General features: G+C 42.9%; 1 protein-coding gene and 2 long non-coding RNA genes across 12 annotated transcripts in view; 2 read left to right on the top strand and 1 right to left on the bottom strand.

The window, feature by feature from the left end:
• Nucleotides 1-10257, top strand: part of LOC142602310 (uncharacterized) — a 43889-nt gene extending 33632 nt beyond the window's left edge. The window contains exon 4 of the long non-coding RNA XR_012835998.1: nucleotides 10035-10257. This is a non-coding gene — a long non-coding RNA (uncharacterized LOC142602310). The remainder of the gene's footprint in view (nucleotides 1-10034) is intronic.
• Nucleotides 1-20417, bottom strand: part of DRC11 (dynein regulatory complex subunit 11) — a 105649-nt gene that overhangs the window by 53699 nt on the left and 31533 nt on the right. Inside the window, exon 7 of the mRNA XM_075755934.1 lies at nucleotides 420-504. Within this exon, the coding sequence (XP_075612049.1) occupies nucleotides 420-504 (85 nt within the window). The remainder of the gene's footprint in view (nucleotides 1-419; nucleotides 505-20417) is intronic.
• The window catches only part of LOC142602308 (uncharacterized), a 109216-nt gene continuing 101095 nt past the window's right edge, over nucleotides 12297-20417 (top strand). For 6 of the 10 annotated variants that reach the window (XR_012835993.1, XR_012835990.1, XR_012835986.1 and 3 more), the window contains exons 1-4: nucleotides 13266-13352; nucleotides 13435-13634; nucleotides 14320-17987; nucleotides 20173-20288. This is a non-coding gene — a long non-coding RNA (uncharacterized LOC142602308). Of the gene's footprint in view, nucleotides 12599-13247; nucleotides 13353-13413; nucleotides 13635-14319; nucleotides 17988-20172; nucleotides 20289-20417 lie in introns of those variants that run through there. The other 4 variants (XR_012835983.1, XR_012835985.1, XR_012835982.1 and 1 more) reach the window with 4 other exon arrangements.

Raw genomic sequence — 20417 nt, forward strand, 5'->3', positions numbered from 1 at the left:
ACCAATTTCAGCTTCTGGGGTAGCTTCGGATGCCTATTTTAAACTAAGGCTACTTTAAACTATCTGATGTATAGTTCTGTTCAGTCTAACCACATGGATTTTGCAAGAGGCAGAGCAACTCTTTGCAGCTGAGCCCTTTCCTCTTAGCTCCCTCAATATTTACTTATCTGTCTGTAACTTGCATGCCTAAGCACCTTGCACCGTGACTAAGTGCCTGCCCATCCTGAAAGGGAACAAATTTTGGTACGTGACTTTAGTGGTTTATCTTGGAAGAAAGCAATCCTTTCACTTATCTTAGTGATAAGGTTTCTGTAGTGCTAGAGGCTGTTTTTATGAAAAATTGCTACTTAAATAGACATGTTTTGTGGCAATTCCTTCCCCAGTCCCATTAACCTTTTTCATTAGACGAGTGACAGTACCTGCTCCGGAGTTTTTTCAGAAAGAATAGCCATTGAACCTCCTGCCGCTTCAGTAGGATAGTCAGGAAACTTGCCTATGATATGCCTGTGTGAGAAACAAAAGCGGAAAAGAAATGAAAATCCATAATTCTTCATCTGGTTGAGAAAGATGGTGGGGATGCATGCTCTCCTTCACCTCCTATTCAAAAACAGAGAGCTGGACAGCTTCCTGTGACAGTGGCTTTTTGTCCAGGAAATTCATTAAAACCACTTAGGTCTCTTTTCCCGTGGCCCATCAAACATTGAAAGTTCTCAAGGAATTTCTCAAGACTGTAAGTCACTTCCCAACCGAGAGACTTAGCCTAAAGCGTTTGTGTTTATACCTCTGCTTTCAATATCCAGGTTGGTTTTTTTAAAAAAAAATAAAAATATTTAAATTGGGTTTTTGATCTACAAATTCCAGGGTGTATTTCTGTTTGAGGATCTCCGCCCTCAGAAGTTTCCAATGTACTTGTGCAATTGGGTGGCGATAGAAGCTGGGGAGGGGGGAACGAAGGGCTTTGTGGTAAGGTATTATGGATGGCATGGATAACATAGGGTGCTTTCAGAAAGAGGTTAAAAGACATAAATAATAACTACAGTCCAAAGGCCATTTTTATATTGATAGGACACTCTAACTTCTTTCGCTTTTGTAGCATTTTGGGTTATAGCAGTAAGATTTTCTGTTTTTGTAATACCAGGAAGATTTTCTGTTCCAAAGAAAATTCTGACACTTCTGAAAAATACTTCTGCTACTCTCGAATAGAATGGTAATGTTTCCTCTAAATGAAATTAAATTTCCCTTGAGAAGAAAATAGCTCAGAAAGGTCAATGTGATTCATAAAAATTGCTTTCATTTTTTTTTTTTAAAGCAACTGGTACCTTAAGGGATTTTCCTCATCTACTGTTAAGCAGTGGACTCAATTTTAAGCTGAGATTCTTGGAACAGAACATCAGTTATGTTTCTATAGTACCATGCGCACGGTTTGGATCCCTAGCTGGTATTAATGTAATACCAATTACGAAAGAATAAACAAACATTCATCTGCGATTGTAAGCTCTGACTTGCGTGTGCAACAATTACTAGTTCTGTATGCAAACAGATGCAAAACTCTAGTCACTGCGTTTCCAGAAACCAGTTTGCATGAACAAAGGGGTATCATTGTTAGGGGTTTTTTTTTTTATAAAATCTAGTAAGAATGGGATTTTGGCCTCAGAACCCCACATCTAGTTTATTTAATGTTAGATCATGTTTCATTTTTTATAAACGGCCAGAAAATAGCTCAATTTTCTGTTAAATGCAATCTTGTTTTAAATGCTGCTACAAGTCTGGCTTACGGCAACAAATTTCTCAAAACCCGATATTAAGGCTGTTGCTACTTTACTAATGCCAGCTGGGAGGAAGGAAAGGCAATATGCACTGCGGGTGAAGAATCAGTTTGGAGTCCACCGCCCACTGAATCAGTGGTATCAGTGCCAGCTTTCAATATTTATTAGCGTTAGGCTTGGTATTTGTATTAGCTTTTGACTTTTAAATCATTCACAGCTTTCAGAGACAGAAATATTTACCCTTTGGACATGTATGACGAGCGTATATCTGAGCGTTGTAGAAATCCTATCAAATTCTCAAATTTGGAAGCGGGTTCCAGTTTGTTTATAAGCTGTGTTATCTGAGTGATTCTTCTGCTCACAGCTGGCGCAGCTGTTCGGGATGATGTGGCTCATCTCATCTCGTTGCAGCAGCTACGGCAAGCGCTTACGTCGAAACATAACTCGAGGCGAAGAGACGGTAATGCCGATCTTTTCACACAAGCGTGTCAGCCGTTGACTAACCAGCCAGCTCTGTGGGCGCTGGGTCTTTGGTTGGGGGCAATGCAGAACGTGAGTTCCCACGGCTGTCGGTGACCCTGAGAGCAGACAGCTACCGCACGTTTCAGTCATGCTAATTCTTCAGCAGCATTTGTATCTTTTTTTTTCCTCTTTCTTTCTGGATTTCATCCTTTCCTGTGTACTGTTGTTTAGCATATCAATCGTTGTCTGATGATCAGGGAGCAGTATTCTTAAGTCTCATTCCTTATCTGAACTATTGTGGGTTTTCCTTTTTCTCTTCTAGGCTTAAATGACTACAACTTCAATCCTGTAATGCCTGGAAAGCATGCACAGGCGTGACCCTTATAGACACATTCCTCTCTTTTGGAAACCCTCTGAGTTCAGAGGTTAAACCAGGGATTCATCTGGCCTGTAAATCTGCACAGAAAAATGCAGTGATTGATCTTCCTGGTCAAAAGTCCATTTTAAATGTGATAAATCTCAATTTTTATTCCCCGTTCACTTCTCAGCAGTGTTCCACTCAGAACCATTGCAATGGGTCGTCTTGTGCATTTATTGTAAGATGCTAATTTGGATTCAACTGGACCTAAACTACTTTGTATAAGCTTGTTTTACCATTGTGGATAATGGCAAAACATGAGGATAAAATGAGCAGCCAGCGTGCACTCCGTGAACAGCCAAGGGTATTCCTATATCTCTGCTCCATCAGATATGCTACACATCACCTGTAGATCAAGAGGGTTCCTCCAGGCATGTCCCATGTTGAACAGGTAACAGCTCGTGAATTAGGAGGATCTTCCAAACCTGTAGAATGATTCTGAGCTTGCTTTATGATAAGAATTGTTCAAATAATTTTAAACTGCCCTCCCCTTTTGCATCTTCCTAGAAACAATGAAGTATTCATGATTAGAGCCAGTTCTAAGGCAGTAATACCGAAAGAAAATTAATCCAGCTGATGTAAGAATTTGCTCCAAACTCGAGCCTGGAATGCTACTTTGTTTTGCTGGAGCCAGGAGTTAAGAGGGCGGCTTTGCTGCGGGGCTCCTCGGTTCCACCTCTGGAACCAAGGGCACAGCCATGCTGTAAATCAAGACTTACAGAAGGTGGAGCTGCAGAGGTTCCCATCATCAGCCAACTTGCCCGAAATTGCACTGGGGACTAGAGGAGCATTGTACCTGCACCCGCGTTGTTCACTGGCTCCAAAAGTCGAGCTGTAACTACAGTCACCGTAAGGTTTTAGCCCATTAGAGATCACTGAGTGTGAATTTCAGACTTGGTTGGATTGCTCTCTTGGTCAAGTGAAAAAAGAAAATTACTCGGTCTGCATTTCCTCTAATCTGCCCGGCATTTATTTTCGATATTCGTAGTACTTTGACACTTCCTTTGCATGTCAGTCGCTACATCTAGCTGACAGCTCACCCGCAAAGTTCACACACCCCGATGCTTTCTCTGCATCTCACTGAAAAGGGAGCGCTATGCAAAAACTAGACCGGTGGTCAGGCAAGTCTGAAAGTCTTGTTGCATGTTGATGGGGAGTGGAGAATGTAAAAAGCTTAAGCTCTTGGTACAAAGAGTATTGGAGTGTGTAATATATTTGAAAGACGTGGTACATGTCAGAAACACCTGGTTCTGAGGCAAGTCAAAGCTCAATGAATCTGTTACTTATTATTGTCTCAATATTTGCGGGGGGGTGGGGGTGGGGGAATCCAATTGTGCTTTTCCAGCATCTCATAAAAACGTGGAAATGCCAGAACTGGAAGAAGCAACTCTTATTTTCAATGCGATTGCTTCAGTGGGAGTGCTGACAATGTGTTAAGGACTACAAGCAAAAGCAGAAATAAATTCTATTGGATTTCATGCAGATGATGCGGTTCTGGTAAAACTTTGCCTGAAAGAACAAACGGAACCCGTAAAAAGTACGGCTGCTCGGTAGGACTGGACTTGGCAGCTGCACAGAAGCAAACAAGGTGAGATGGAAGGGGCAGGGCTAGGAAGAAACCTCCACCTTGAGACAAACTTCAGCAGTAGCCTAGGGAAGTGCTTGTAGACCAAGGACCCCAAAGCCTGCTGCTTCCCAGTCTGCAGGCAAGGCTGAGGGCGGTTCTTGGGGGTGACCTGCTCCCCGTCGTGTATTCGCAGGTCACTGAACCGGAGCTTGCGTTTGGGAGCCTCGCTTAGCGCTGTTGCAAATCGAACTGAGTGCCGAAGAGCGCACAGTAGGCAAAATATCTATCTTTGGGTCCGAGCCACTGCTTTAACAGAACTACTACATGGTTCTGTGCCACGGAGGATATCGCTGAAGAAGGGACCTTTAGAAGCTTGTGGTATGTGAGAAATCCATTTTTTTTCTGGAAAGCAGTGAAATCCTGTCAATGGGAACCTAGCATGGGTTTGGTAAACAGCTTTACAGAAAAGCTATCTAACTGGAAGGAATGGGGGCCCTAAATCTGAATCAAACCACCTCAACTGGAAGAGTAAGGGGATGAACAAAGATGGAGGGGTGAAAAGAGATGTTCTTCCACTCCCAGCGAAGTAAGAAAAGGATCTAATAAGATTCTTGTGCCGTTTCTCAAGTTACGTTATGTCCTCTGGTTCACTATTAGTGCTCTCCCCTTTTCCAAATTTATTCCTCTTATAGATCTGTCAAGTGTAATTGAAAAAGAATGATCTTTTATGGTCTGCAAAGCAAACCCTTTTTGTCTCCGACTGCGTAGCACAAAGTTCTGGCTCTTCTGGGCTCAATTGTGGTTTTAGTGCACAACCCACATAAGTGTCCAAGTTTTAACTAGGTTTGAATGGTTCTTTAACATCTCCAAATCACCACCAGACTCGGTGTGAGTTGGTGCGGTCTCTGTTCAGCCCTGAAACCTGCAGCACCTCAATTCTGACCTATGAAATAAATCCCTTGCCTGGGACATGACCCTATGCTGGGCTTGCTTCCTCCCCTCCTTATTTCAGGAGCATCACCATTTTTTCCCCCAGTTTTTCCTCTCTATTCCATATTGCTCAGGGATGGTTATAGTTAAGGCTAAATATGGCTGTTGATTTATGAGAACACACCATTGATTTAAACATTTTGTCTGGTAATAGACTCAACAAGTTACTACCTACTCTGTTCTCTGGCATGATTTTACATGTGTTATTCTTGCTTTTTGGCCACGGCTTCTCTAGCTAATTGCATAAAAGGCCTTGTCAGGAAAAATAAAAAATTGTTCTTTGGAGGAAAAAGAGCGTTTAACTCTTTTTTCAGGGTAAGAAAGGAGGTGGGCTGCGTGCAGAAGAAAAGGCATGAATGATGGCTGCACGCCCTAGGCAGAGGGGCAGCAGAGCGTTCTGCACGGAAAAGGAACAAAACTGAAGGGTGTGGGGAACCCTTTAAAGAAATAAACCAGTTGTTTTGTAGTTCTTGCCTGTTCCTGTATTCTCACCTGATATGGGTTCTCTCAAACTACTTAAATAGCAGCGGTGGTTTATTTTAGGTGTCTTTGCTTGTGGCATTTTCTTTCCTTTTGCGTGTGCTTTCTTTAGCTCTTTGAAAATCACTTCCAGAAAAAAGTAACCTATACAAATATAGAATTACTTATAAAGCAAGATTAATTTCCATAGGCTTCTTGTCATCTTTAATGGGTTTGGACACAGGCATATTACAACTTAGGTTTTATCTAAGGTCCTCATCCTCCAAATGTTCGCTTGTATGTGTGATCGTTATGTGTGGAAGTAATTCAGTGGAGTGACTTGCAGGGAGAAGTTCTTGGAGGATTGGAAACTTTATTGTTCTGGATAAATATTCGGCTTTAAAAGTTTTAAGATCAAGTGTTGTGAGACCAGCAATGTGCAAGACGAAACATTCCCATGGAGGAATGAGTGTGAAAGGTTTGTGGGGAAAGGTGATATCCTTCATTACGGTAACTACCATAATTAGAAACAATAGATGGTCTTTTGGGTACCCGGTGCCTGCCTTAGATCTGAAATGGTAGAAGTGAGCTTCAAAGCCAAGTAATAGTTGGGAACAGTTGTTGGGGGGGGACAGACCTAAATGTGGAATGTGGTAATTCTCTCTGATAGTTTTATTACATGGACTATTATTGGCCTGGAAAGGTAGACCTTTGGCTGACCCAGTACAGTTGTTCTTAAGCTCCTTGTGTTCTTACAGTGAAATAGTCTGTTCTGCTTTGTCATAAAGTTATTTTACCTTTTCAGGGATCCTTCTGGTCTTTTAAGGATAGCAATAGGCAATTAGTGTACTGGGAAAAAGGGAATCTCTGTTCCCCTTCAGACAGACTTGGGCATGAGTTTTCTCTGCCAGGACTCCTGGTTATCCTGCCTCCTGCTGTAAACTACAGGGGAAAAGGAGGGTTTTTTAACTGTTACTTCAAAGTTCTGACAAAAAAAAAAAAAAAATATTCCTGGCTTAAAATGGCAATAGTTTTTCTCCTTGAAATGAATCAGAGATGTGGAGAAGGCAGCACTGCAAATTACTGCTAAGTTTTTTTTGAATAGAAATAAAAGGTAATATGGACATGAATAACGCCAAGGAGAAACAAACAGGTTTATCTTACAGTTCCAATGTTAGCTTTAAAAAAAAAATTGGAAAAATCAGAACAAAAACTTGGCGACGTCAGCACTGACAAAATGTTCTAGTACTGCTGAGTTTGCATGTCCCTCTCTACCCCTAAGAAAAGATTGCAAAAAGTTTTCTCAGGGCTCAAATGTGAATTAACTTCAGACTGGGAGAAGTGACATGCTAACCTAAGCACGTGAACAACTTTGCAAGAGTTAATTATATCCAGCCCATACTGACAGCTTGGACAAACCTGGAGAGGATGAGTATTAAACTGACCCACCATGGCTGGAAATGGAAATAAGATTAAAGGGGCTGGAAAGCAGATTCCTGTAAGGTGGTTTGGGTTTTTTTTGCTTGACTTCTGCCATGCAGAACAGTCTTGCGCAGAGCTGTGGGTAAGGCTGGTGTGAAGCTCTCTGCAGTGAAAGCATCTCCTGGAAGACCCAAGGACACCTGGATGTCCTTGAAGGAGTGCTCTCCTTTTTTCAGTCAGACTGTCCCCAGGCTTATTTCCAAGTGTCAGCTTCCTGATGACTGTCTACAGCCTTTCCAGGAATGCGATCCTGTCAACCCGGCTGGAAGGAGAGTGGGTTTGAGCAATCCTTCCTGCGGAGGAAGAACTCCCCTCAGGGCCCAGCACCACGTCTGGGGGACTTGGCTGATGGCAATAACAAGCGCTCTGGAGCGCACAAGTCTCATTAAACTCTCATCTGTTTTTATTTTCTTCTATCTTCCTGTTCTCTTTAGAGCAAGGTCAACAATACAGAAGCCGGCTCGAAGAAACACCAGGTCAAATTCCCCTTGCATTTACTGAATTCCTTACCTTTGGTCAGCTTATCCTGCCTTCACAGAATCCTGAATCCTGACTCAAATTGGCAATATTTCCTGTGCTTAGTATTAAACTTAAGAGACTGAAACAATTATGGCAAGTTTTAAGCAAGATTACTTTAACTCAGACTAGAAGCTTTGCGAGAATAGCTTTCCTGCAGAGTCAGCCAGAGGGAATCAACAGTACTTTATTAACACAATATGAATTCTGTAAGGACGAAAATAAAGCATGTGACTCTTGCAGCAAGGCCAGCCAAAAGAAATAACTTGCCCTCCTACATGACTGGTTTCTTTGGGATTTGGAGTGAAATGGAGTATAGAGAGCATTTTGTCTTATTGGATTTGTTTATGAGAAATTCAAGCAATGACTTTTGCTTCTTAGAAGTCAAGGTGTTAGCAAAACAAAATGCGTCTCTACGGAAGGGAAAGAAGGCTGTAAACTGGGCATGGCTGCTTTAAATTGTTTTTCCACGGCCCATCACTTTAACCTGAAGATAAGGCTTTGGGGAGGGTTGAGCAACGGTGGCCTGGACAGGTCACCCACCTGGAGAAGTGCCACTTGCACCCAAGCTCTGTGTCAGCTCTCTCAGGACTTCGCCCTCCTCCTTGTTCAGAAATCTTTTTGCATAGGTTGTATTTCTTCTGCCACTGCCTGACTGTGAAAGGTACCTGAAGTATTTCAAAGGTATTAAAAGCTCTTCGAAATGACGGCGCTCTCCCTGAACCTACTGCTCATATGCTGGATGGATAGTTGCATGCGCGCGTAATAAATTCAACGCGCTTGGGGCACGTCAAACTCCCTGCGTGTGCTATGCAGCATATGCACCCTTTGTATCTGTCCAGAAAATTGGGAACTAAGACCCTGAAAATGAACAGAGAAGCTTTGTGCTTTGATGTACTCGTATTTAAATACTGGAGTAAATACGGCACGGTATGTTAAGAGTAATGCGTAGACTGTGTCAGTGGTTAAAACAACCTAGCCTACCTGATGTAAATGGGATTTTCTTTTCTTTTTTAACCTGGTTGTAACTGTTTGCACCTCTTGACTGTGAAGAAGATTGGTAAATCTGAGGCCATGGTAAAGGTGGCATCAGACGCATTTCAGTAGCAACATCTCCAAGTCTGCTTATGGTATCAGTGCAGAAATACAGTCCAGCCTGGCTTAACCTAAACTTGCCTTGTTTTTCACCTCCCCGCATTAACATGATCTGTATGTGCGTACTGTCCTCTTCAACCACTATATCACAGCTGTCCCATTTGAGGATGGCTGTCCCTCTGACCTGCTGCCTGCCCATGATTTGACTTTAAGCGTTTGTAAAGAACAATGGGTAATCAGCATCTGTCGGGCATCACATTACTGCTTGGGAGAGTGGCTTGCTACTTCATTTAAGACTGATATTAAGTGCTACGGCAGGACTTGTAGCTAAGACTGCCCCTCCTTGAAAAGCGCTTGTGATGCAGAAGGAAAACTTCAGTGGGGGAATGAGAAGCTGAAAATGGCAATAGTATGTTCCTAAGTCTTAAAGGCAGCAACCAAAAATGCTGCTCTTGTTTCGCTGCTGCTAATGTTCTTGTCCCCTTCAAGAGATCCAGTTCTCTGTGGTTTGCAGGAATGTTTAAATGAACTATTTAATGATAAATCTGAGGCAATTTCATGCATATGAAAGCAGTCACAGTGCTTGATTTTTTCATTGTTCTTCCCAATTGGCTTGTGCAGCCTTATTTGAATAAATTGCAATCAGGTGTATGTACACAGAGTGTAAAACCAGGAAAAAACTGAGATGGATATTGAAGAATAGTGGGGAGAATCCATATATGAAGTCAGAGATATTTACAGACTCCTGGTCAATGCTAATAATCAAATAGCTCAGTAGCAAGAAAAATAATTTAGAATCTCTGCTTTGGCAACTTAAAAAAATGTGAGGAAAGATGAGGAGAAACACTCCAGATGAGCTCAATTAGAAGACAGTCTCAGGCTGGTGTTAAGAGGATCCATTCATCAACAGTGTTAATTGAAAAACCCGGTCATCTCTGCAGTCCAAGAAACACATTGTAATGCCTTGAGATGCCAAGTTCATTAACCCCTCACCTTTTGGTTTTGTGAAAGAAAAATTGGAGCGCTGTATTTTTGTACCTGTTTGGTGCATCTCTCTTGTGTATATTCTAGTAGTTTCATTAAATTAGCTGAAAATGTGGACAATCCTGGAGACCGATAAATAATCGAACGTATTTGTAGAACTTTAGTATTGCCTCTCTGAATGACTGAATTCTTCCCTGGAATGTGCTTTAATCAAAAGCACAAAATGGAGGGTTTTTTGTTATTGTTTGTTTACACGATGGCTTAATAACGTGCTTTTTGAGCACCTCTTTGGTAGGTGAGGCCACTGCTGCACAGAGTTGCTGTACATGTGGCAGGAGAGGCGGACACCTGGCTGGAGACCCAAGGACAGGCATGGAGATGCCTTCTGGGAGTTTGGAACTGGACCTGCAGCCCACTCTTGGTAGAAGCGAAGTGCCCAGACGTCGGTAATTTCCTTCTACCAAAGCAGCGTAACAGGTAAATTGGTGTGGGAAGGTTGAGACTTGAAGGACAAGTTTACTCACTTACTAAATCTTAGGGCTCTTTTGTATTTTTTTTTTTCCAGTAGCAGAGACCTAATGTATTGCTTTGTGGGCCCATACAGAGGATCAGTTGTCTGGAATGGCCTTATAGGATAGCAGAGCTCCCCAGGGCAAAGAATGTAAAGATTAGGTTTGGAGAGGAATGAAATACAGGCACGTATGTGGGAGAGACTATGATCAGCTGCTCCCACGAGTTCCCAGGCCTCCCACAACTGCAAACCTTGCAATACATAAAGAATAAACCCATGCATTATACATGATTTCCCAGAAGAGAATGAAGGTGAAATGATATTTTGGGCATAGCGTTACCCCCTCTGCAGCAGGTCTCAGAGCTGAGCCAGTGATGGGAAGCACGTGTATGCAATACGAAAGATGGCAGAGCTCCGCCTCTGGAATTTGTTCCCTCGGAGCAATTGTATTCTGACTTCGCATACTTTGAGGACTCCTGCAGCGACACAGACTGTAGCCTTTAACTTATAGCCACGCTATAAACCAGTATCTTCAAAATTGGTTGCTGGATTAGATGCTTTCCAGAAAAATCTGCAGGAAAGAGCCAGCCTCCCTGTGTGATGGGGAATATAAAAGGAGAGAGTAAACTTCCTTTCCAAGCCACCGAAGGATTACTGTGTCAGTAAGACGCTCTAAGAAGAGAGAGGGGAGTATTTGAACGGATTGTAGTTAAGGGTAACGCAGTTTCCTGGTATTACAGAAGTATCTCAGTAAATACTGAACCAGCTCTTTTACGGTTCTACGTTCTTCGCCCAAATCGAACAATATTGTATTTGGTAGGGTATCTTACTGGATGGTACTATGTCGATATGGTTATTTTGTACAAGTAGAGTCTAATGAGGACTAGTAAGCTCCCTTATACGCACTGTTAAATGTCTCTTATTCAGCCTAGCATGGCAACTCTTAATACTGCTCTTGCCTAAGTCCTGCAGATGCCTGACAGGGCAGACAAAATACATATAGCTAGTTTGCGATGCTAATAGCTGAGTGTGTTTAAAGTAAATTACTATAAATAATTAGATTTTCTGTTGTATCTGCACGGGATTGAAATGCAGCATGACTTAAAAGCCCTGGACTCTGACCTGGATAATAAAAACAACCTGCTTGATGAAATCTGACTAATCTCCCCTGTGCTGAAATTCTCAGTAAAACTGAAACATATTGACTCTGGAAGAAGTGAATGAGACTCAGGTTTCAGGCAAGTTCTTGTTCTGCCCACAGAAGTACTGTCTTCAAACCTTTTCAGTGTCAAATCAAGATTCAAGCCAAGTACAGGATTTGGATGGAGCAACTTTAACTCTAACTTTGCATTGGGAAGAGTTTACCTAGATGCTTGCCAAACCATGCAGCACGCTGCCCACCTAGCAAAGGGTTAGTTTGGGGCTCTCAAGGGAAATAATCAGCTCGGTGGAAAAAAGATGCCTTGCCTCATGCGCCCTTGAGATGCTTGCCAACCCTGGGATTTGCAGTTAGTGTGCTGCTGTCTCCCGGAGCTGGACCAGCTAGTCCACTACGGAGATCTAGAGGCTGATGGGATAACCCGCTTCTGCTGCCTGTGTCCTCCTCCCCCAACTCCCCATCATTTCTGCTTACCCCAAATTGAAGGGCATAAACTCATTCTGTTTAAATGCCTCTGGGTGTTTTATTAACCACCTAAGAACCTACTTGGAAGCTGTGCTCTCAACCTTAGTGATACCTTATGGCAGCTGAGTCTAATTGTGTATTTGCTATTTGACTCCAGAAGAGATGAGCTGTTTTGTCCAACGTACAGGTGAGGGATGGCAAGGAGAAACAAGACTGGAGGGGAAGCGCTCTCAGTGGTGCGGTAGATGTCACACCGATTTCCAATATAAGCCTGGACTTTCTATGCGAGATGATACAAGTCTCCCGGGTGCGTACTTCACTTGAAATTCAGCACTTGAGTAACTTATCAACAGTTAAATAAACATGCTGGCATACTGAAGCTGCAACATCCTGAATCAGCCTTATATTATGTCAGGCACTCTGCTGCTACAGTCCCCAGTACGTAAACTCCAAAAAACCCCACTGCCACTGAAAACAGTGAAACAACTGTATTTCGGAATTAAATATATTTCTCTTGTGAGAAAGAATAACAGGCTGTCATTCCCAGCCATGACTTGCATGCCTTCATTGTCTCCATAGTCAAATCTGACTTCCTTTTTTATACATCCACCTGAGCCTGCTCGCTGGCATACATGTTTGAGGACTGCTCTTTTGTCTTTGCATTGGATGCATTTAATATTTTGTTATCAGTTTTTGGTTTTAAGTGTCCCTATTTTTCAGATTGGTAACATAGAGGAGTTTTTTTTCTTCCAGTTGTATGCCTCTTTCATCCCTCTTCTGATTCTGCCTCTCCAGCTCCTCATGACTGTTTCTGCTACCCCTTTGCTCTGCTTGTGCTGGTCCATGCCATCTTTAGTTTTTTTTTTTCTCCCCCCACCTACCTCCTTTCTTCTTTGGATTCTACAGAGCCAAGGCCGAAAATGTCTTTTCGATCTCCTCTGCTTGCTTCTCCAAAGAGATTGTTCTGTGGAGCAAGGGCTGTAGCTTGGGAGCCACTGCTCTGTCCTTCATGTTCCTTTTTATTCTTCTTACTTCTAAGCTTTTCCTCAGTCTTTCTCTTCCCAGAATATCCCTCAAACACCTCTCCTTTACCAGCCACTGGCTCTTCAGTGCCTCTCTGTCCTTCCACCAGGCACCAGTGGGACTCCTGATTCTTTTTTCTCTGCCTGTTTCTTGTTCCTGTATCCCAGTGTATCTTCATTCACTTTGCTGTTGGAAATGGGGAAGTGGGAAAATTGGTTCTTCCACCTGCTCTGTATTAACTTGCTGGAGAAGGTACCTCTCCCTGTCACAGTAGAGTAAGAAAATAGCTGGGCTGGGTCTCTTCCTCTTCCCCTTGGGATTCATTCCCTTCTTCCTTTCTCATTGATTAGGACTATGCTACGGCGGTCAAACCAAGAATAGATCAGATGGTAGAGCCTTTGGGCCAAGCACAGCAGGTACCGAGCTGGGTTACTGGAACAGAAACCAGCTCCGAGGTAAAAATCATCCCCTAGCTATCAGTGTTAAAACACCCCCTTTGTCTGTTCTTGCCTTCAGAAATCCCATCTGCTGCTTTAGGACTCTGCTTGAGAAAGGAATAAAGAAAATAGAGTGTGGGAGAACTGCAACCTACCATATCCATTGAACGACGGGGCACGCTACTGCAGCATTTTCCAGAAAAAGCCCGATCCGGTCTTTTAAAATGTGTAGAGCTGTATTGTAATAAGCTGCTGGCAAGTGTGAGTCCCTGAATATAACTGATGTTTGTGTCTGTGTGAGTATCTATGACAACAAATAAATCTAATGTTTGGGAAGTGTCCTTGAGAATACCAGTGGGGGGTTTGTTGCATTCTGTCGGTAACACTTAACATTCTCAGACTTTTAATTCCTAAGTATTACTATAGATGGGAATGAGTGCTTTAGGAAAATGAACTAATTAGTTACAAGATTTTTTTTTCTTGTTTGCAAATGGGACCAACTCAGAGTAATGCTATTTATTTTAGCTGATTCCAGACTTTTTAGACATATAAAGGAGTGAATATTTTTAGGAGCTTTAATGCTAGGCGGGAGGCTTAGACTCAAGGTCAATGGACTGTGGGTATCTGTGGGTCACTTTTCAGCCCTTTGAAGAAGGTAGAAAAAGGGAATCTAACCTAAATTTGTTGTAATGGTTGGTGTTGCTTCTGTAGTGCTACAAATCAAAGAGGAGGAAGCAAATGAAGCTGGGAATTCATCCTACAGAACAGTTCTCAGGATGGGCATACCTATAAGAACAGGGTTAGAAGTGACTAGCAGGATAGGACAGAGTAACTTGCCCTTGTATTAAAAGATTGTGGTTTTGGTTCTCTAATTTTTTTTTCTTGCTGAATAGCAGCTGTATCACCAAATAGTAGGCTGAGGTTTATTGCTTTGGCTTTACTTGTTGCATCTATTTTACACCCATGTCTCATCCTGTGCTCTTAGGAATGAGAAAGTGAGAGTAAAGAGCCGTCCTGTTTGTATGTGCAGAACTACACCTATGGCTAACACACCGTGCTAACTGGCTGGAACCGAGCCTGTAAGGGGGACGCTATGGATCCCTGTAACACATGTGGAAAAGTTATGCACCAGAAATGGGACTCGGAGAGCCCGGTCATTGGCAGCGCTGTAGGGGAAGGTGGTGCAAGACCTGCTTCCTGTCATGGATCGGTGCCTTATCTGGGACGTCTGTCATGTGCTCAAGAATCTGCCTGCTCTTGTTCCTCTTGTGTTCTAACCTGTGATGATTAACCTTAGCCTGGCTCTTGTCTTGCGTGAACAGCTGTGCACTCTGCACTGGGCAGGGACTGACAGCACCAAAACAGCTGTACTAATTTTCCACTCCTGGTTTTAGCACTTTCTCAGTGTCACTGCCTGATGCTATCCATTTTAAAGCTCGGTTTCTCAGCTATTGCAGATTTGTCAAGCTATTAACCATTTGCACTGAAAGTTTAGATGTTGAGCATTCAACTTACAATATAGAGATCTGAAAATACTGGCTCAAATGATTCAGGTTTTTTCCAAGATGGAGACTAAAGATGTCATTTTGCTTATGCTAAATAAAGGAAAATGTTTAACTGGACCCATCCTCGTGCTCTCAAGATTTAGAACCAGGAGTTTCATCTTGCCCTTTGGCATAGAAATGTTTTTGCTGTCCCTGTAAAAATCCTCCCTCCATGGGCTGAGCTAGTAGGCTCTGGACAATTTTGCCTTTGGTCTACAGTCACCAGAGTGTTTAGAGCTTTACAGTTGAAAACTGCGGAGACAGAAACTGGGACTGTGAAATTGGGCAGTGAGAAGGTTAAGTCTTTCTGGGCAAACTGATTTAGAAGCAAGCAGGTTGAGGAGAAAAGAGGAGGAGGAGAGACTGATCTGAAGAAGAACCATGCTCGTTATGGCTTTGCTAATGCGTGACTGTTCAGATCTGAATGAGCTTTTAATGTCGCTAATGCATAATTTATATGCAAGCACGGCAAGAGGTGTGCAATGCAAATCACGCCTGATGAAGAGATGAATATGTGCTTGCAGATACTTGAAGTTCTGAGCATTCCTGCAAGATACTGAGGAAAAGCTCCATCGCAGGCAGAAAGCCTATGATTGAGCTTTTCACCAGAAAAGCCCAAAGTGCACTGAAATAGTTTTCCCTGATCTTACACTGGTGGGGAATTGCCTGGAGAGCGAGTCCTTGAGGAGCATGAGTATGTGCTTCTACCTGTCTGTAACAGACAGAAAAAGCCATGATTTTGATCAACTTGCTCAGAAACAACACTGTCCTATTCCATGAGCCCCTCTGGAAGTTGATGGGAGTCTGCTTAGACTAAGGACTTAGCTGTGTTAAGTAGTATTGGGACCTGACCCTGTTTCAGTAGCAGAAAGTCAGTAAGCAAACTATCAGGGAAAAGGGAGATCATCCAGGGAATGATAGCTAACAGCTTTGTGATTTAAGATATCTGAATATCTATCTGGAAGGGAATAGTAGCGTTTGGAAAGCTGGTGAAGATGTGCTTCTGTGCAGCGTTGGTGCACTTAGTGATGGAACCGTAGCTCGTGAGGATGACTTTTGCTGAAAACCTCTTGAGAATCTTGATTTGCACCTGAGATTGTAAGAATGTTCTCTTTGTTCCTTACTTATTTCAAACTTTGGAGAGTTCGGTGAGCAAAATTAAGGATCAGCAGCAGTATCCTTTGCATGTGTTTTTAATCACCGCATAGGAGGCGGCAACCATAAATTGAAGTGTGAATTCAAGGAGCCTTACAAAACTGGAAAGGCAACATATTTCAGAGTTTGTGGTGATTTAGAAAGCAGAACTAGCGATGTTATCAATGCTTCTCGGGAGGCCTGACACCAAGGTTCAACTGGTCTTACTGTTTCAGATACCCGCCACCAAGATTTATCGGTGTTTCACCAAGTATGAGTAATATACGAGTCTGGGGGCTTCTGGCTGATCCCCCCAAAAGCCATCAAGCCGCCTCCATTAATGTCAGCACACTCATAAATTTTTTAGCATGCACTGCAGTAGGCAACTTCTGCCACTGCACAGAAGCTTCCAGAGGTGTCCCCTGCCTCCTGTAAATCTACGGACACCCAATAAAGTAGATTAACTGCAGATGGACTTAACAGTTGTCCCTCCTTTGGAATTAGAGGGGTTCACACTTTTTAGGAGGACAATGTGGTGTTCCCATAAGCAAGAAAGGAGGACTGAAGGTTTATTCTTTGTTTTTTTAAATGACTGTCAAAGCTAGATAGTTGGTTCTGATCAATAGGAAAACAGGTTGCAGAACTGTGGGCTCTGCTCTCCCCCCGCCACACACAAATAATCCTCTTGTTTATGATAACTTATTTTCCCTCTGTTCAAAGAAACCCGGTGGGCTGTTTGCTCTGGTACTCCTCCGGTAAGTCAGTGATGCATTTGCATTCCATTCCCTTGCTCCCTCCAGCCCTAAAGATGTCTGCCAAAATTAGTCAATAGATAACTACTCAGTGGAAGCTTTGAGAATGTGTTAGGAAAGGCTAGAACATTACCCATGAATGTTTACAGCTCCTAATTATGTTAATTAATCAGTCTTAGAGGTTGTCTCCCTCGGCAGCCCAAAGGCAGGATTTTAGTTCCCACAGATGTACTTTAAACTCAGTGGCACGGCTGCTTGCAGCGAGGAGCTCAGCATGGTCTAGCTGCCAGAATATTTATGCGGGGCCCTGGACAGGTAGTGCCGTCAGATTCACGGCCGGGTTTGTTCCTGTTGGATTCTGAAGATAGCTTTTGACTGTCTACGCCACGTACAGCCAAACATCTGGGAGCAGGCTGAGCCGCGGTCGGGAAGACTGATGTGAAACGTAAGCTGTTCCGGCAGAACGGCCTTTTGGCTGGGGAGAAAGGCGTTCGGAGAGCACTTTGTACCAGCGCTAACTGCTGTTACGATACAGAGATGATAGCCTCTGCAAAATCTGAAGTTGTTAGCTCTGTCAAAAAAAGAGGTGAAACCATTGATAGAGAAAATGGACGTTGTCTCTTCTATCCCTTTCTTGGAGGCTTTGTAAAAGACAGGTTTTGTCCCAATGTAAACTATGCCAACTATTCTGGGTCAGTAGATTGAGAGACCAACAGGAAAATCTCCTTTGTGGGAGAGAGATTTTGGCTCTTAAACCCCCCCAAAAAACCCAAACCAAAAAAACAACCCCCACAACAAAACCAAAAAACCTCAAACAAACCCACCAAAACTACTTTTTATCTTTTCCTGAGCTTGCTTTGTCTGCAACAGGCCTGATGAAAGAACAACATAGAAGTTTTACTAATTAGCCAACATCTAGCAAGGTGCCCACTTACTCTATTAATGTTTCTGTAGTTTTGCAGGAAGACAAAATATCTGGGCAGAGGAGGACACCCAAGCCTGTGCCATCCTCTTTCAGAGCTTCATTTCCACAAATCAAACTTTTCTTCATTCTTCTGAGAAAAATGACAAGATTGAGAAGATACCCAACCCAGACTGGCTGCGGAGGGATTCAGAAGAAGCTTCTACTGGTTTTGTGCTACTTCCTAAAGAATTTGGTTTGTGTAGGCTTTCAGTGTACAAAATACAAGAGGGTAGAAGATATATTCAAGCCCAGTGAACGAGTAAGGACAGGAGAAAACTGTTGCGCAGAATACAGATCTCTTTCTAATTTAGTTCAGCTCCTCATCTGGTAGGATTAGCAGAAAATCCCTTATTTATCCCCATTTGCAGAATATCCTGATTTTTACATTGAGCTCATAAGTGCTTCTGGCTGGTAATTGTGGCTCCTGAGCGGAATGTCGCATACAAGTGGCTTGTGAGTGTGTGACAATCCTTTAATGATGACAAGGAAAACAGGTAATGACAATACAGACTAGGTGAAAGAGAGCTGTTCATCACCCATCTATAAATGGCTCCTGTGGGCAGTAACTCCTGTCTGTGTTGAATATAAAGTACCAGGTAACAGAGAGGCATTTTTTGGTAGGCTCCTACAGGAGAAATGCCCTTATGGGGGTGGCAGGCAAGGAGGGAATGCATTTTCCGGAGTAACGGGGCATTGTATGGAAAGAGGACTGTGATTTAAGGAGCAGATGATATCCCTGGTTGGTTGTGTTCCAAGGACTTCCAGCCTGGAGCTTGCTCTCTAAGAGAACTGTCTGCCGTGGAGGTTTGTTGCACTAAAACTGGTTATTAAGCAGTTTTCCTATCAGCTGTTTTGTGAACTGTTGCCATATTGCATAGAGACCGTGCTCCATACCCTTTGGTTACTTGGAAAGAGCTTCTGGCAGGCTGAGGGCACGGATGATGAGCCAGACAGGACTGAAAAACCACCGTGGGTCCAGATGGATTTAGAGCACCGATCCCTTCGAACCAGAGGTTTGGCGGTACGGGGAGGGGATGCCACCGCTTGGCACGGCCGAGGTGTCATCTGTCTCTGTCCCGTTGGCAAGACTTCAGCTGCTGATGGATTGCCTGGCAGCTTTCACGCACGTTAACGTGAACTTCATAAAAACCAGCGTGTACAGAGTGTGAAATGCGATACGGGCAGCGCCTGACACAAATGAATACTTTCCCTATTCTGTGGAATTTCACTCCAAAACCTCTCTCTCCATTCATCTTCCTCCTGCCGCCTCCTTCCCCACCCCCTGCTACCTAGGGAGCCCCGCGAACAGGCGTATTGGCAGTAAACTCAGCTCAACAAAACGGCCTTGTAAAAAAGGGAAATATAACATGATCACTTCCTATTTCTTTCTCCTTTCCTCTGTATCAAAGCCTGGGCTGGCTGTCAGGAATGTTCAAAATGAATAAATAAAGCGCAGGAACCCCCCTGCTTCAGAAGAAGTCTCATTCACTCACCATGAAGCTCGGCCAATTCTTTTTCTGACAGTACTCAAGTCAGCAGGCAGAGCGAGAAGATCATTCAAAGCTAATCAGTAAAGTGTAAACCTATTATGAAAGCACATTTACCCCTCGCCGCCTCCTTCCTCCAGAAAACCAATCCCCAAATCTGTGGGAATAACGCATAGCGTAGATAAAAGTCGCTATTGCTTTAGATCCCCTGTTATTAGGTCAGCGATGCCACTGATGAAATGCTCCCCAGAGCGCTGAGCAGCGGCATATAAATCCTCCAAGAAATTCACAGCGTAATTTGTTACAGCTAGAGGGCATAAGACATGTTAGAGCAAAGCCTGTGTGTTAGGCTCTCCCCTGTGATTCTTGAGGCTATCTCTGGTAATAAAAACCTCATCTTGATTTCTTATCCTTTGTATTGATTTCTGTCAGAGAAGACTTTTCTTAGACAAAGATACTACTATATTTCTCTGTATAATATGGGGATCCTTTGCCCCTCTTCTCCCCACCCACCCCTTTTTTTTATTTATTTTAGGGATGACTCCAAGGAAGATCAGTAATTTGGGAACTGTTGGTATGTACAGTGGGTAAAGAGCAGAGATGATGATGATGATAGTTTTTGCATATGTAGTGCAAAAACCTAAATGTGAAATTGGAGAAAAAAAATGTTTCTGGGCTGGAAAAGTACAGGAAATTGACAGTTAAATCCCCAGCTATGCAATTGTTGTATTTTAATACAAAACTTTGTTATTAATGTAATGGCTGGAATGGGTGTGAGTCAGGCGATTAAAATCCAGACTCAGATGTATATAAGCATAGCAACTGTTAATTTTGGAACATTTGTACTCCTGCTCTATCAATCTTATAGCTATCTTGAAAAAATGGAGGCCTGTAGGTATACTGCATGATGCTTTTGAAAAAAGCTTTTTTAAAAAAAAACCAAACTATCTTTTCTAGTATGGTGCACGGGGGCAAGGCCAAATAAAAATCTAGAAAGCTTTATGCGAATAACTTGCAAGCCGAAGAACAGCAGCTCCACAGAAGTCAATACAGCTGAGCAGAACGATGGATGGGTAAGGCTGCGAAATGCAGAAGGTTAAATAAAAAATATTTTGTCTTCTCTGCAGTGGGATTGCTAGAATCAACTGCAATGTTTTCATTTAATCTGTTCCTTTGGGTTTTGCTTTATTTTGCCTTTTTTT

This window comes from Balearica regulorum, chromosome 6 (assembly GCF_011004875.1).
Source record: "Balearica regulorum gibbericeps isolate bBalReg1 chromosome 6, bBalReg1.pri, whole genome shotgun sequence".
Taxonomy (NCBI): Eukaryota; Metazoa; Chordata; class Aves; order Gruiformes; family Gruidae; genus Balearica; species Balearica regulorum.